This window comes from Palaemon carinicauda, chromosome 1 (assembly GCF_036898095.1).
Source record: "Palaemon carinicauda isolate YSFRI2023 chromosome 1, ASM3689809v2, whole genome shotgun sequence".
Classification (NCBI taxonomy): Eukaryota; Metazoa; Arthropoda; class Malacostraca; order Decapoda; family Palaemonidae; genus Palaemon; species Palaemon carinicauda.
Window position 1 is genome coordinate 58,761,364 of NC_090725.1, and position 18,250 is coordinate 58,779,613.

The 18,250-nt window shown below is 43.0% G+C and overlaps 1 protein-coding gene across 1 annotated transcript in view; it reads left to right on the forward strand.

Annotated features, from left to right (window-relative positions):
• The window catches only part of LOC137648534 (E3 ubiquitin-protein ligase RMND5A-like), a 70,701-nt gene that overhangs the window by 7,762 nt on the left and 44,689 nt on the right, over positions 1-18,250 (forward strand). The window contains exon 2 of the mRNA XM_068381458.1: positions 6,446-6,588. Coding sequence (XP_068237559.1) covers positions 6,446-6,588 — 143 coding nt within the window. The remainder of the gene's footprint in view (positions 1-6,445; positions 6,589-18,250) is intronic.

Below are 18,250 nucleotides of genomic sequence, written 5' to 3' on the forward strand. Positions count from 1 at the left end.
TGGGTCCCATTACATTGGTTTCCATATGATTGGCAACTGCGATATTGGGCTGTGAGATTTTAAATTCACAAGTGACAAGTTTCCCTCTTGCTTTTCCCGTCACGTTTCGTCTTCACAAGAACATTCCGATTATGTTTTCTCCCGGTAAGACAAGTCTGCACTACTTATAAGTTTCTGGCATCCCTGGATAAGTATCCAGCCAGTTGGAATGGGAACTTCCTCCCACCTTAGGATGAATCTCCTTTGCCATCCACTAGAAGTTCAGACCACAATCAAGCAAGCAGGGGTGGGCTTCCTCACTCCCAACCAGTTACTGGCCACCTCTTTACACTTCATTATAAAATTTTTACTGCCAAGTACTTCAGCTTTGCTGGTATCTATCGTATGTAAAGAATTCATGTTTTTATAGGTAGGAAAAATACCAATTATTTTCCAAAATTCCCAATTTTTCTTTCAGATATTGCTGGGAGTTCATTGTGTGGGATATTTGATGGCATTCTTGTTACTGTTCATTCCCTTTCAAGTGAGAAATGTCTGCTAGTGCTGACTTGAAGTGGAAGGGCACCGCGCTTCTCGTCAGCATCTTCCCGGCCCGTGTCCGGAAAGGCGCTTGAAGTGTTGTCACTCTTGTTATGTTTAGCAGGCTGTGACCGGGTATAACAAACAAACTTACTACAGTATAAGGTTAACAATCCTGACTAAATAACTGCCCCAGGGAGTATTATCCTAGGACGGGTGGTAGGGGTTCAATAGATCATGTACTAAGTGACATAACTTAATTTGTGGACAGAAACTTACGGTCTATCAAATTTCTTATTCCTGATCTAGATATTAATCTCTGGCATCATCATTCAATTGGTTCATTATGCATGTTGCATAAGATTTTTCATAACTCTGACCATCCTTTACATTCAGATCTCCCTGGACAATTCTATCCTGTTCGTAATACTAGGCAAGCAGTTAATTCTAATAGCCAGGCCTTCTCCATCCTGAGGCTCAATACTATGCAGTACTCCAGAAGTTTTATTCCAGCTGTTACCTAGTTGTGGAATGATCTTCCTAATCGGGTAGTTGAATCAGTAGAACTTCAAAAGTTCAAAGTTGGAGCAAATGCTTTTTTGTTGACCAGGCGGACATGAGTCTTTTTATAGTTTATATATGACATATTTGTTTTTGACGTTGTTAATAGTTTATATATGACATACAGTATCTGTTTTGACGTTGTTGCCTTTTTTTAGAATGATTTATTGTTAATTTGTTCTCTTCATTTATTTATTTCCTTTCCTCACTGGGCTATTTTTCCCTATTGGGGCCCTTGGGCTTATAGCATCTTGCTTTTCCAACTAGGGTTGTAGCTTGGATAGTAATAATAATAATAATAGCTACTACGTGGGACAAGTAGCATCTCATCTAAGATTGCGCTCATGACGTAAGTCCAGAATGCAAGGTGTAATAGACTGTCCTTTTTTCTCTTCTTTCTTTCCCTTCCTTAAGGTGCAGCAGTCGCTCCAATTATTTGATGAACTAGTGTATGGATGCTGGTGAGCTAAGTGACTGAGCAACTCTTTCTTAGCAATAAGTTTGTTTAGAAGTATCTCCCATTCCCAAAAGAGGGGTAGGATGGGCAAATGTATGCATTCATGTTCTCATATGACCATACATTTAGACAACATATCCTCCACGCAGATATTGGTTCTTCTTTGTCTGCATACCATTCCATGGTAGTGACCTAGCTTAATACCTGCTTCATCTTTATGTCACAGTTATGAGGTTGACAAGAGTCACCACTTTTTAGGACCAAAATGCTTCAACATTTCCTGGGAAAGTAAACCAGCTACTATAGTTGGTTATAAGGACTTTCTCCCTCTTTAGGGTACAATACATCCCAATAAAGGACTAGAGTGTGTATTCATCTAAGAACAAATGACAATTGTTCCGACGAAGATACAAACCCTCCGCTATTTATAGGGTATACTTTCGGCGTTGCTGAAAGACGAGCCATGATAATTTTAATGAGGGATAACTACCCCATCCGCTAGTTAGCGGGTGGGGGATGGGGTAGACTGGCTACTCCACGCACTCACACCTCTCGGCTGAGTTACCACTTTACTTTATGGCTCGTTAGAGGACGGACATGCTGCCTTTCTCTCCCGCAAAGACTTCCCTTGATTGTTTTTCTGTCTTTTTTTTTCTCTTGTGTGTTTGTTTTCATTTATCTTACATATATATGAGTGTATATGTGTATAAATGGAAACATATGTTTATGTTGTTAGATTCTTGTAACTTTAATTTCTGTTGACAACGTATCTGACTGCCTCCGCCGTAAGGGAGTTGTCATTGCCGCCCTACCCTGCGCTGATGGCCGGCAGGTCCTCAACACTGACATGTGTTTGTTTCATTACTGAATTAAAGTGTACAGTATAACAGTTCAGTTCCCTTTCGAGGAATTATCTTACGAGGAAGGTGACTTATTCCCCGAATAGTGTAAGTTGTGCAGCGGAGCATGAATTGTAATTGATCACAACTTTCCTTTCACAGGTAGCAGCGACGTAGAACACAAGGCCGATGGCTACGGCCGCCCTGTTTGCTATCCTGCGCTCCATGTGGTAGCTCGTGAGCTGCCCACGTTACAAGGTAGCATTCGCTGTCAACCTTCAACTTGAAGTTCCTCCTTCGAGGGGAACTTTTCTCTCTCTCTCTCTCTCTCTCTCTCTCTCTCTCTCTCTCTCTCTCTCTCTCTCTCTCTCTCTCTCAAGATGATTCCCATAGAGCTGGGAGAAAGCATGCCTTAGGCTATGTCCTCCTTCGGGAGGACTTCTCTATCGTTCGCGAGAGAGAGAGAAATTATTACGCCTACGCTTTTTTCTCATAGAGCTGGGAGAAAGCTTGCCTTAGACGATGTCCTCCTTCGGGAGGACTTCTCTCTCGTTCGCGAGAGAGAGATAATTACGCCTGCGCTTTTTTCCCCATAGAGCTGGGAGAAAGCTTGTCTTAGGCGATGTCCTTCTTCGGGAGGACTTCTCTCTCGTTCGCGAGAGAGATATTATTAAGCCTTTGTTTTTTTCCCATAGAGCTGGGAGAAAGCTTGTCTTAGGGGATGTACTCCTTCGGGAGGACTTCTCCCTTGTTCACGAGAGATATTTTAAGCCTATGCTTTATTCCCCCAGAGCTGGGAGAAAGCTTGTCTTAGGCGATCTCCTTCGGGAGAACTACCCTCTCGTTCACGAGAAATAACTTGTAGGAGTTTGCTGATCCACCATGGGCAGTGGCAGAGCTTTCTCCGAAGCAAGTTACCCCTTCAAGGGAACGACTCTCTCGTTCTCGAGAGAAGACCGCCTCTGGGCATCGGCGGTCCCCCGATACACTTATGGTTCTCCTTCAGGGGTGAAGTGAGAGCCTTATCTTAAGCGACGTTCTCCTTCCAGAGAACAAACCTCTCCTGCGGAGGTGTCATCTTTGAACCTGCTGGTTCTACTTAACCCTTCGGGGTCTCATTACAATCACCCTTTAGGCGGGCGTGATCGTGAGCCTTCGGGCTCTCGTCGTGTTGATCCTGCGAGTTCTCATGACAGTAGGAGTCCTTCGGTACTCCGCTCGAAACCTTCGGGTTTCAGTTACACTGAACCTTCAGGCTCTCTTAACGTTGGTAACGTTGAGCCTTCGGGAACTTGTACCATCAATCACGCTGACCTTTCGGGGTCTCGTGACAGAGGAACCTCGGTTCCTCGTTACGCTGACCCTTCGGGGTCTCGTAACATTAGTTACGCAGAACCCTTCGGGGTCTCGTAACATTAGTTACGCAGAACCCTTGGGCTCTCGTAACTTGGTCACTCTGACACTTTGCTGTTTTGTGACAGGGAAACTTCGGTTTCTTGTTACACTGACCCTTCTGGATCTCGTAACACTAGTTACGCTGAACCCTTGGGCTCTCGTAACTTTAGTCACTGACACTTTGGTGTTTTGTGACAGGGAAACTTCGGTTTCTCGTTACGCTGACCCTTCGGGTTCTTGTTACTTTAGTTACGCTGAATCCTTGGGCACTCGTAACTTTAGTCACTCTGACACTTCTGTGCTTTGTGACAGGAAAAGTTCGGTTTCTCGTTACTCTGACCCTTCTGGGTCTCGTAACATTAGTTATGCTGAACCCTTGGCTCTCGTAACTTTAGTCACTCTGACACTTTGGTGTTTTGTGACAAGGAAACTTCTGTTTCTTGGTACACTGACCCTTCTGGGTCTCATAACATTAGTTACGCAGTACTTTTGGGCTCTCGTAACTTTAGTCACTCTGACACTTCAGTGATTTGTGACAGGGAAACTTAGGTTTCTCGTTGCGCTGATCCTTCAGGGTCTCGCAACACAGGCTACGTCAGGCCTTTGGTCTCTCGTGCCCTTAATCACGCTGATGCCTGGGATGATCTTACACCACCTCTCTCAGAGAGGCCTTTCGCAACGAGTTGCGGAAAAGATGTCAAGGCACCTCAGACACTTTTCAGCGCGGTCTTCCAGTCAAAGTGTTCGGTCCTTTGTGACTGATGTCGTGGAAGGGGATTCTCTCCCATCGATGCCTTTACTTATTCAAGTTTGAGATAATTTATCCACCGTCAGATCTTAACCTCCTCCTGGGAACACGGTTCGGGTCCTTCAGTCTCTGAAGGCCCCTCTCTACGAACCTTTATGCCAGGCAGCAGATCGCTTCCTTACACGGAAGACGACCTTTCTACTCACTTGGGTTTTGACCAAGTGTGTTGTATGATCCATCTTCTGATATCTCCTACTCTAGGAGATGGGGAGAAGTAATCCTCAGCGGCATCCCTGAGTGGATTGCTAAGACTCAAAATCCTAGTGTGTTTTACCCTAGGTGCAGCCCATTTCGAATAAAAAGTCTTCGTTCAGTAACCGAAAACCCATCAACAGGGCTTTTACCCAGTGAGGAGTCTATGGGGTTACCTTAAGAGAACGATACCAGCTCGCCTCCGTGTGTCGGCACTGTTGACCAGCACGGGGACGGTCATATGGAGGATCTCAAGGATTTCCTTCCCCTCTGGGACCGGAAGGCAATTGAAGTTGCTCTCAATCTAGACTCTCCTCCATCCTAAGACCCAGAGCTCGTAACATCAGTGGCGTTGCTACGTCCCTGGCGTTCAAGAAACTACTCTGTGGCGCAGATAATTTAAGTGGGCATTTGGAAGCGTCAATCGACCTTCACGGCCCACTACCTGCAAAGACGTAATCCACAAGAACATGGAGACCTTTTCCATCAGTCCTGTGGTTGTCGCGCAACAAATGGTCTAAATGCCTCGGGCTCCTTGATGGACAAGTTGCAGAGGGTTGAGGGATGAGGTTACCTGGATTAGTCTGGGGTGAATGAGTAAGAATGCCTGGCTCCTTTCTTCCTTTCATCTTCTCCCCTCTGGGGAAAACAGCTCCGCAAGCCTCAGCATAGCTGACCTCACCTCGCTGCAGGTAATACCCATTTCCCTTGTGCCTCCTAAGTATAGAAGAATACTTTGTTACGTCCCCAATACCTTTTGAGGGAGGGTATTGGGTAAGTCTTAAGAACAATAAGTTTTGTACTTAAGTTCCTATGTTAAAGACAAGCCACACTGTTAGTTCCACTCACACACAAGCTTCTGCAGGCCGCTATCAGTGCATTGCCTCATATCAGCACTTGATTTTAGCGAGGGTAGGGTCCCTTCTACTATCGATCACAGATCAAAATAGAGAGGACCCCGGGTCATGACCAAGGCTAGTTGGTGAGGACTTCCTCCCTCCTAAGAGTAAGGGTTTGTATCTACGTTGGAACAAATAACAAATTTGTATTTTTGCTAGTATACAAACCTGGAGCTATTTATACAAATTGGCCTGCCACCCTGTCCCCCAAGAAGTCCTGCCATAAAGCAAAGTGGTTACTTAGCCGAGAATGAGTGAGCAGGGTAGCCAGTCTACCCCATCCCCCACCCGCTAACTACCGGATAGGGTAGTTATCCCTCACTAAAATTACCATGGCTCTTGTTTGAGCTATGCCGAAAGTATACCGTATAGATAGCTCCAGGTTTGTATATTAGGAAAAATACAAATTACTTACAAATTTGTTATATTTTTTAAGTAATTTGTAGTTTTCCAAGCTATACAAACCTGAGTCTGTCAAGTTACACTTCCCACCTCAAGCAAGTCTGGGGTCTTCCGTGCGACCTGCCAGTAACTACCGACAACACTGGGAATTTTAACCGCTGAGTTCTAGTTGAAAGCATACTACAATTAAAGAACTCGGCTTCGTATAGTTAGGATAAAATACAAAATACTTAAAAAATTTGTGATTTGGTAGTAGTTTGGCTGGTAGAATTAAATGCTAATTTTGCAATAACTGACATTTAGCTCTTGTTTGTTGTCTTGCCTAGTAGAAAGTTATTTTTGATTTGCTTTTTGAATTAATTTTTTTCTTTAGTTGGCAGTGGAGACATCACAGAAGCTCAAGCAGTCATTTTAAGTCAAGCTGTCGGACGTGTGAAAGAAGCTGTCACAAGATTAAGTACAGAACACAGAGATCTTCATTCATCTGTCTCCAAAGTTGGAAAAGCTATAGATAAAGTAAGAATTTTTTTTGGTTATTACATTGTCTTGTTTCTTCAAGTGAATGTAATTTAAAAAGAGTTATAGAGAATTGCATTATTAAAAAGATACAAAACTTATTCCACATAATGTCATTACAGTAATATGGCTAACAGGTCATCACTTAAATTTGTTTTTTGTTCTGGTACAAATACAAACCTTTGTCCTCTATACAGAATAAATTATCAGTGAAGCTGGAGTGTACGGCTATTAAGCTTTTATAACAAGGTTTAAACTACCGGCCAGAAACGGATAAGGCCCTGCCCCCTGCTTGCTCACTGAGCAATTATTCTGATTTCAGCAATCAGTGAGAACAGACATTTGGCCACTGGCTTGAATTGCTTGGCTTTTAATTACTTTTCCATCATTTTCTATTGTTTGCTTATCTAAGGTTGAACAAACTCAACTTTAAAAGTTTCTTTATCTATTGTAATTCATAACTTGAAAAAGTCATAATCTTCATTGTCCTATAACAACACCATTGCGACAGTGTTCACAATTGTTGTCCCCATTAGGAGTTTGGAAGAAGACGTTATCATTGTTAACAAGCTCTCCTTTCCGAATAGAGACTACTTCCTTCAGTTTGAGTGTGTGCTTTGGAGCAATGTGTCTATGAGAATGCAGTGTTTGGACTCTGAATCATCGATTACATATGAACGCGGCTAGCACAGCGTGTAAGAGGGTTTCAAGGCTGGCTATAGATGCCCCCATATAGGAAGAATATCCAAGGTAGCAATCAGGCTTGGTATTGGGTTCAGAAACAAATACTACTAAATCTACCTAACTTTCCTGAGATTGAGGAGTCATTAGACACAGTAAAAACTGCAGCTCCTGGCACCTTAAGACACAATCGAAACTGTAGCTCCCAGCACAATCAAAACTGCAGCTCCTGACACAGGCCTTGTACCTGTGTGTGGAGGCAGAGGACCCAGAATCCAAATCAGACTTCAAAGGTGTTGAATCTCATTATGGAGGTTAATTGCCTTGAGGAACCAACAAGAGTGCTGGGGAAGTAAAGGAAAACTTATAATAAGAAGCCTTTTGGTACCTCACAGTGGTCAAAACCTCTTGGACACTTCCATGATCAGAATTGGCGATGGAGGCAATGATAGTACAGATGCACAATTTTCCTTTCCTTTTGGTACCTCACAGTGGTCAAAACCTCTTGGGCACTTCCATGGTCAGAATTGGCGATGGAGGCAATGTTAGTACAGATGCACAATTTTCCTTCTGGAGGACCTCGCTTGTGCGAGCCTTTCACAAAGATCTCCCCTCCAGTGCTCTCTAGGTAGAGACAATTTTATGTCCTAGAGAAATCCAGTCCTTCACCTCTGCCTGCTGACAGCAGTCACAACCTTGACACCAGGTATGTCAGTAGAGACTGGGGTTGCAATCTATGGTCTTTTTTGGGATCGAAGTCTGCTAATATGGACGCTATGGCAATGAACAGTCTCATAGTGATATCATGGCTGAACCACTGTTCAGGAATGATAGTCTTCTAAGCTTTCTCTCAGGATTTGTCTGATCCTGTGTAAAAGAAGCAGCTTACATACCTAGTTCTGTCGGGAACAAAGGAGGTCACCTTCCTTCCTCACCAATTGGCCAACCAGTGGACCAACTAGGTCCTGAAACGGAGAGATTCCACAGCTTCAAAATTCACTAGACACTTTAATCAATGAGAGGCTCTGGCTTTGAGGAGCACTCGATAAGCCAGGGAATGTAGAAGGAACTATGAAAAAGTGGAGGAAGTCCTCCATCATGCCGTCACATTTAACAAGCCTGGAACAGCAGAGCCAACTTCAAGGAATAAGGCTAGGATTTCTTTGAAGTCAGCCCTACAGCTCATAAAGCTGAGCATCTACAACAAAAGCTCCATCTATTAGAAGAACTGGAGATTAGGCAAAATCCTTTTCTCCTGTTTATGTCATCTAAGAATGGGAGCTAGTAGGGAAGAAAATCAATTCATGCAGCTGCCACAAGTAGGGGGATGCCTCGCAAGCCAGTTGGCAAGGTGACGGTACACAGGACAGAGGGCTGTACAGTGGAGGTCAGCAATCACGGATGCCACCCCCCATTCACTGGCTCTCAGACTCCAACGACGCAGTTGTTGTCATACCATTCAAATTATTAGAAAGACCGGATTCTTAAATAGAAAATACAAAGATCATGGAAAAGGGCACACTACAAGGGGTTCTGGACGAATCTCCTGGTTTCTACGGTTGCCTTTTCTTAGTGGGAAAATCGACTTGACGCTGGAGACTGACAATCGACCTCTCTTCCTTGAAGTAGTTTGTACTACAGCAACCACTGTAAGAGGGGACATCTGGAAGAACAATTATATGCTTTCTCTCGGCTTGAGAGATACATATATCGAGATCGCAGTCCTTCAGTTGTCCAAAAAATTCCTCTTGCTTCATCATTAGTTCTATGCTTTGGACTGTTCATCACTCCCGAGTATTCATTGGAGTTTTCGCACTTGTATCTATTTGGCCACATGCCAACACGATTTGGGTACTGAGGTACTTGTGCAATTAGCTGACCCTCTCATTCTCAAACTTCTCTCCTTATGCCACAATCCAGGGTTTCGGGTAGGCCTTAATATGGTGAAGTCCAGCCTCAGACCCAAGCAAGGGCTTAAGTATATAGGGGTATTAGTGGACTTGACAAAGGGAAGAGTCTTTTTGTCCAACGATCTAGTCACAAGGCTTAGAAGAGTAGCACACCATTTTCTACACTATCAACCTCTACCAGCACATCATTGGCACCAGTTACTGGGTCATCTATCATCATTAGGGAAATTTGGCCCTCACAGCCGTCAACATTAGTCTTTTTACGTGGCATTGTCAAGGAGATGTCTGAATATCTGTGTAGATCCTTTGCAGAAGTCTACCAAGCAAAGTGGGCCTGAGCGTCTGCATCTGAAAGTTGATTTTCTCGTCTATCTTTACTTGCATACTGATACTTAACTATCTTGTGAACAAACTCAGTAACCGATCCAGCTGTCACTAAGATACTCCTATATATGTCTTGAGGTTTGCATACTCATAGGAAAAATGCAATTTGTTTTTCAAAATTGTGATTTTTAAAAGTTCTTCCAGATGTATTCACACATGTAGATATACAGTATTCACTTTCTCATCGTTTAATTTTTTGTTACAATGTGATCTTTTTCAGGATTTTCTTCATCATATAAAGAAGTATATTATTATATAGAAAAGGTGGGCTTCTGTTTATAGGTAAAGTATTAAAGATTAAATGTCTTTGGCAATAAAATCAAGAGAGGGTGATCTTTTAATTTGGATAAATCTTTAGTAGGCAAGGAAATGATAGATTTTTAAATATTTAACTTAGCCGGTGAATATATAATAGCTGCAACTCTGCGGCTCGACAGAAAACATACTAAAAAGCTCGCGAGCGATCGCTATGAAGGTTGCGGGTGTGCCCACCAGCGCCAACTGTCGGCCAGATACCACTCTTGTATGTAAACAAAACCTTCAATTCTTCTCTGTCGACGTTGACGACAAGACGTATCAATACTCGCTGTAGAACCTGGAGTTTTCTCAACATATTTGGTGAAGTACTTCATTTTGGTTTGAGCTTTCGCAGTGCAGGTGTTTTATCTTCATCTTAAATCTTGAACTCGTTTTTGGATAGATTTAATTTTTGATGACAAAGAGAGTATGGAGTTTCTTTGACTTTTAAATGGCCGACCCTTCCCTTAGACGGAAGTGTGTTTAGGCTTTTAGCAATTATCTTATCACGTTATAATTTATTATAGATTTTCCTCTATATATTTTATACTCACCGCCTTTATTAGGCCTCTTCGATTAACTTTCCATTTATAATAAACATAAAAATAAATTTTAATGATTTGTTTATATGCGACCTTTCCTGAGAGTAGACGGTCCTAACTTGGAAACCGAAGTTAAACAACGTTGAGCCCTTTCAATCGTAAATAGCTTTTAAAGAGCTAATGATTTAAAACTTTTTAAATGAATATTTTTTAATAGATATTTTATGAAAGATTTTCTTTGAATAGTCTTCGTACTGTTTCAAAGATGAACTAACGTTTAGTTTATTTATGCTACGCAGTCTGCGCTCTATCGTTACGATAGAGAGAGAGAGTATCACGATTACACTTTGCAGAAAGAGTAAATCGATTCTGACGTTTTGTTCATTCTTCTTTCAAAGCTTAAATGTTTTAAATTCTATTTTAAAGGAACTTTTTAATTGAAAAACCTTTCAGTTTTTTCCTTTGGTCAAATAACATGTTTTTTTGACGAAACGTAAGTGGGCTCTTCTCTTCGGTGCGAAATCAAGAGAGAGAGATAGAGACGGAGAGAGAGAGAGGAGAGAAAACGTTCCGTTCAAGCGCGTAACGTTGTTCTCGAGTTACAGTGAACCCTCGTTTATCGCGGTAGATAGGTTCCAGACCCGGCCGCGATAGGTGAAAATCCGCGAAGTAGTGACACCATATTTACCTATTTATTTAACATGTATATTCAGACTTTTAAAACCTTCCCTTGTACGTAGTACTGTTAACAAACTACCCTTTAATGTACAGAACACTTAATGCATGTACTAACGTACCCTAAACTAAAACAGGCACAAATATTAAAGGCGACTTTATATCATGCGTTTCCTGTACACGCCAAAAAGCACGATAAAAAATGGCAACCAATGTTTTGTTTACGTTTATCTCTGATTATAATGAAGAAACAAACGCATTTACACATCTGTGTGTAGGTTAGTTTTTGCATAGATTATATTGATTATTCAGTACAGTATGTTGATTTGGTTATTACTTATGTTTTACTTAATTTTTCTTAGGACTTCCAAATGAAATGTTTTTCTTTATGACGCCGCCTGAAACGACGGCGTCATAACGTACGTTCAGTAAACAAACTAAGGAATTTAACGCCATGATGAAAGTGATAAATAATGATATTACAGTGAAAGCTTTTATAAAATATGTTATTACAAATATTATTTACCGTATCTATATAAAATCATACATACGTAGCAAAGCAGGAAAACAATCTACGAGAGAGAGAGAGAGAGAGAGAGAGAGAGAGAGAGAGAGAGAGAGAGAGAGAGAGAGAGAGAGAGAGAGTTGTTTTACATACGTAAATGTAAATTTTAAACAAACAAAAAAAGCCCCATTTCATATAAAATAGATTACAAATATTTTACTTTATCATATTACAGTAGTCTGTATAATAATGTAAAGTTCAGTACAGTATGTTGTTGTTATAGTCGTGGCGATGAAATTCTCACGAAACAAAAACACGCCATTTGATTACAACAGCTGATTCATTCTCTCTCTCTCTCTCTCTCTCTCTCTCTCTCTCTCTCTCTCTCTCTCTCTCTCTCTCTCTCTCTCTCTCTCTCTCGTGTTATACAATACTTACATTTAGATGAAGAAACTAAAATTAGTTTTCTTAGTGTCAATTAAATACAAAACGAAAAAATTAGGCCGAGTCTACATCCATTGCATCCGATTTCATCAGCAAACCACTATTTTTTGGGAAATATCATTTTATTCTAGAAAATTACCACTCTTTAAATAGTTAATTGCACATTAAGAAAGCGTGTACTTTTGTTTTTAAATTTCGGGTGTGTTTTAAAAATCGAGTATTGTTGACTTCTTTTTGTTTTACTTTTGGCTGTGATTAGATCAGCTTTCATCTAGCTGCCGCTCTTGAGTGTGTACGAATACACTAACAAAGTATCGTTTATACCATTTCTTAACTTATTCAAACCGTCTACAGTATACAGTTGATATTACATAAGCACCAATGTGTTACAACCTATCAAATTTTTTTGTTTATTACATTTAAACCCCCCTCTATCTCTCTCTCTCTCTCTCTCTCTCTCTCTCTCTCTCTACCTATCTCTCTCTCTCTCTCTCTCTACCTCTCTCTCTCTCTCTCTCTCTCTACCTCTCTCTCTCTCTCTCTCTCTCTCTCTACCTCTCTCTCTCTCTCTACCTCTCTCTCTCTCTCTCTCTCTCTCTCTCTCTCTCTCTCTCTCTCTCTCTCTGTGGGCTACTTTTCACTACCTCCCATTCCTTACCTCTCTATCTCTCTAACAAATGATATCTTTGTTGCTCCTCAAAGTTTCATTCATATTGAAAATCAATCATGATTCAATTTTCCTTACTTTCTCCAATCTCGCACCATCGGTCACATCGCGGTATTTTCGATATTTCCGGAAAATCCGCGATATATGTATATACATGGGTTATGAAAAAAATCCGCGAAGTGGTGAATCCGCGATGGTCGAACCGCGAAGTAGCGAGGGTTCACTGTACTCTCGTCCCTAGACTCTGTACGGGGAGAAAGGATAAAACGTTTTTAGTTTTTTATTCTCGTCCCCAGGCAATGTACGGTGAGAGATTGAAAACGTAGTTTTGAATGAACTAGTGTTTAGTCTCTTCCCCAGCCACTGAATTTTTTATCTTAAAATTGTTTACTGTTTTTTGCTGGTATTAATGTGCTTGCATTATACGACTGATTTCGCAATTACTACCTTTTGATGAGGGTAGAATTGCGTGCTTCAGGTAGAAATCAGTAAAAGTTTCGATTTCAGTGAAATAAGTGCAAAACAGAAAATCGTAGTGATAAAGTGATATTGCGCAAAGTGTTATCAGTGTTGCGACCGAGGGTTCGTCTGTTCGTGCCTGTCGTTCGCCTAGTCCGGGACCTCTTGCAAGCTCCCAAGCCCAAGGGAGAAGTAATGTCGTACGACTTATGGGTTCGAGAGGCCTTGATCAGCGAACAGACGTTCCCTCTATGGTATCGGGTGTATCTTACCAAGATCACCCCTACCATAAGGCGAGAGAGACGATTTTCTCCTCGTCATCCGAAGGCTTTTCGCATAAGAAACCTGAAACAAGGTTTCGAGGCCCTTAAGCGAAAGTCAGTCCTTTCAGGACAGGTCCAGCGTCCTGGTTGTAGCCATTAGGACAGCTCTGACCCTATGCAGTCATCGGAAGACTGCTCGCCGCCTAACAAAAGCGTAACACAGACTCCGAGAGTCTTTTTGTTGGCAAGGTTTTGCGGTCACAGACGTTACCCTCGTCTCTTACCGCAACCATTTCCGTTGATCCTAAATGGGTTGTACGGCAAGACATGCAGAATAAGCTTGCCTCCCTTATGGAAGACTATTCTGCCGATAAGTCCGTTGAGCCTAGCCGTTTATCTCATCGAGATCCTGGCTTTCAGCCACCCTAACGTTCCTTTGTGCGTCCTGTTGACGTTGGCGTAGCTAAGTCACGTCAGTCAGGTTGTTTAGAACCACACTCGATGCGGTCTCGTGTGGATTTTCAGCCACATTTGGACGTTAGGCCACTTGCTGATGCTCCTGTTGACGTTCAGGACGTTCGCTAACAATCGGAGTTGACTTGTTTTGACGCTGAGCGTCAACCTCCGCATTCTAGAGTTGTTTTGACTGCTCAGTCTAGGCGGTCAAAGCAGTCTCGAGTGGACGCTGTGCGTCCTCACGCACCTGTTGTTGTTGACAGTTCACAGACTGTCAAGCAGTTACATGATGTTGCGTCCTGGTCTCTCGCACCTGTTGTTGTTGACAGTTCACAGACTGTCAAGCAGTTACATGACGTTGCGTCCTGGTCCGCTACTAATGCACCAGTGCGTGTGGACTCTGCTTGTAAAGCATTGCCACCACGGTAGGTCTCTCCCTTGCTTGAGACTCAGCTATTATCGGACAAGGTTCCTTCAGATGAGGAAGTTGCTGTTCCCCCTCCTACTGATATTCCCTTGAGGACTCTGTCAGACGGAGTGGAGCCTAAAGCTGCTTAGCCCTCTATGGACTTTAAATAAATCATGCTGATTTTTAAGGATCTTTGTCCGGATCTTTTTGTAACTGCTGCTCCTCGTTCGCCTAAACGTCAGAGCTTACACTAGGCCTAGCTACTTCGAAGCCGTTGTTTTCTAAGCTAGTGCTCTCTCGCTCTCCTAGAGAGCTTTACGTTTGTTAGGCGATTGGTTTATCACCAGGAGGAGTTTGGGGGATACAGCCTTTGCTTTCCCTTCTTTTAAACTGGCTTATAGAGCGAGAGTCTGATATGACACGAGAGAAGTTCTCGGCTTGGGAGTTCCTGCCTCTGCCCAGCTAGACTTCTCAAACCTCATAGACTCTCCCTGGCGCCTGGCCATGAGACGCTCCAAGATTTTACAGGTCAACTTCACAGCTGTTTTCGAGCCTTTGAAGTTTTGCTGTACAATTATGTCATGCATAAACAAGGCTTTCAGGGATGGCTCCAATGATCTGACAGCCACGTTCTCTGCAGGAACAAGTCCCTCAGGGATGGCTCCATGATTTGGCAGCCATGTTCACTGCAGGAGTACGTAAGAGGCAAGTGCGCTCAATGTGTTCATTGTCAAGACAAACTTCACGATGAAGTCTACCAGGCTGTCTTGACAGCATTTATGGAAGGCGACTGGATGGTCTCTCTCGACCTTCAGGAGGCATACTTCCACATTCCTATACACCCGGATTCCCAACCGTTTCTGAGGTTTGTTTACAGGAATGTGGGGTACCAGTTTCGAGCTATCGGGGATCCGAGCCTCCCTGTACTTGGACGACTGGCTTCTCAGAGCATCGTCCAGCCTTCGCTGTCCGCAGGATCTACATTGGACGTTGAGTCTGGCCAGGGAGTTGGGATTTGTGGTCAACCTAAAAGTCCCAACTGATCCCATCCCAGATTATTCTATTTTTGGGGATGGAGATTCGCAGTCAAGCCCTTCTCGAAGTCCAACTTATGCTGAAAAGAAAACGTTTATTCAGTCAGGAGTTGGAACAGTCTCGTAGGGGGACTCTCATCCCTGGAGCAGTTTGTCTCACTAGGGAGACTACCCCTTCTGCCTCTCCGGTTCCATCTAGCCTCTCACTGGAACTAGGACAAGACATTAGAGACGGTATCATTCCCAGTCTCCGAACCAATAAAGGCATGCCTGAAATGGTGGGACAGCAATATCAGTCTGAGAGAGGGACTATCCCTAGCAGTCAAGAACCCAAACCACGTGTTGTCCTCAGACGCGTCGGGTTTGAGTTGGGCGCGACCCTGGACGGTCGGGAATGCGCGGGTTTGTGGACCTCAAGTCAGAAGAGCATGCACATCAACGGCAAGGAGCTATTAGCAGTCCACTTGGCCTTGATGATATTAGGAAGCGTCTTCGAAACTAAGTGGTAGAGGTCAACTCAGACAACACCACAACTTTGGCGTACATCTCCAAGCAAGGAGGCACACACTCCTTCACGCTGCTCGAGATCGCAAGGGACCTTCTCTTATGGTCTAGAATTCGAGGCATCTCCCTGTTGACGAGATTCATCCAGGGGGACTTGAACATCTTGGCAGACTGTCTCAGTCGGAGGGGTCAGGTGATACCCACGGAATGGACCCTCCACAAGGACGTGGGCAAGAGTCTTTGGGCTTCTTGGGGTCAACCAACCATAGACCTCTTTGCCTCCTCGTTGACCAAAAGGTTACCAATCTTTTGCTCTCCAGTCCTAGATACAGAAGCAATCTACATAGACGCGTTTCTACTGGATTGGTCTTTTATGGACTTATATGCATTCCCACCATTCAAGATAGTCAACAAGGTACTGCAGAAGTTCGCCTCTCACGGAGGGACAAGGTTGACGTTGGTTGCTACCCTCTGGCCCGCGAGAGAGTGGTTCACCGAGGTACTTCAATGGCTGGTAGACTTTCCTAGAAGTCTTCCTCTAAGGGTAGATCTGTTACGTCAGCCCCACGTAAAGAATGTCCATCAAAGCCTCCCCGCTCTTCGTCTGACTTCCTTCACACTATCGAAAGACTCTCAAGAGCTAGAGGTTTTTCGAAGGAGGCAGTCAGTGCGATTGCAAGAGCTAGGAGAGCTTCTACCATTAGAGTATACCAGTCGAAGTGGGAAGTCTTTCGAGACTGGTGCAAGTCAGCATCTGTGTCCTCGTCCAGTACCTCTGTAGCCCAAATCGCAGATTTTCTTTTACATCTGAGAAAGGTTCGCTCCCTTTCAGCTCCCACGATTAAGGGCTACAGGAGCATGTTGGCTTCGGTCTTTCGACATAGAGGCTTAGATCTTTCCAACAATAAAGATCTCCAAGATCTCCTTAAGTCTTTCGAGACCTCTAAGGAACGTCGTTTGGCAACTCCTGGATGGAACTTAGACGTGGTCCTAAGGTTCCTCATGTCAGACAGGTTTGAGCCATTACATTCAGCCTCCCTGAAGGATCTCACCCTCGAGACACTTTTCCTAGTGTGCTTGGCTTCGGCTAAAAGGGTCAGTGAACTTCATGCCTTCAGTAAGAACATCGGCTTTTCTACAGAAAAAAGCCACTTGTTCTCTTCAACTTGGTTTCCTGGCCAAAAATGAACTGCCTTCTCGTCCTTGGCCTAAATCTTTTGATATTCCTTGCTTATCAGAGATCGTAGGCAACGAACTGGAAAGAGTATCATGTCCTGTTAGAGCTCTTAAGTTCGATTTAGCTCGTACTAAGTCATTACGAGGGAAATCTGAAGCATTATGGTGCTCAGTTAAGAAACCTTCATTGCCTATGTCAAAGAATTCTTTGTCATATTTTATCAGATTTTTTTAATACGAGAAGCTCATTCTCACTTGAATGAGAAAGACCGATGTTTGCTTAAGGTTAAGACGCACGAAGTTAGAGATATAGCAACCTCCGTGGCCTTCAAGCAAAATAAATCTCTGCAAAGTATTATGGACGCGACTTTTTGGAGAAACAAGTCAGTGTTCGCGTCATTTTACTTAAAAGATGTCCAGACTCTTTACGAGGACTGCTACACACTGGGTCCATTCGTTGCAGCGAGTGCAGTAGTGGGTGAGGGTTCTACCACTACACTTCCCTAATTCCAATACCCTTTTAATCTGTCTTGAAATGTTTTTAATATTGTTTTATGGGTTGTTCGGAAGGCTAAGAAGCCTTTCGCATCCTGATTGATTTGGCGGGTGGTCAAAGTCATTTCTTGAGAGCGCCCAGATTAGGGGTTTGATGAGGTCCTGTTGTATGGGTTGCAGCCCTTGATACTTCAGCTCCTGGGAGTCTGTCAGCATCCTAAGAGGATCGCTGGGCTCCGTGAGGAAGACAGACTTACAAGGCAGAGTAATCGTCTAAGTCAACTTCCTCACCAGGTACCTATTTATTTTGGTTTTGTTATATTGATAACTGCCAAAATGAAAAAACTCTTAGCTTATACGCTGTAAACATAATTAACTCTGGTCTCTACCCACCTCCTTGGGTGTGAATCAGCTATTATATATTCACCGGCTAAGTTAAATATTTAAAAATGATATTTTTATTATAAAATAAATTTTTGAATATACTTACCCGGTGAATATATAAATTAAATGACCCTCCCTTCCTCCCCAATAGAGACACAGCGGGACGAGAAGAATTGAAGGTTTTGTTTACATACAAGAGTGGTATCTGGCCGACAGTTGGCGCTGGTGGGCACACCCGCAACCTTCATAGCGATCGCTCGCGAGTTTTTTAGTATGTTTTCTGTCGAGCCGCAGAGTTGCAGCTATTATATATTCACCGGGTAAGTATATTCAAAAATTTATTTTATAATTAAAATATCATTTTGCAAATTTGCAAT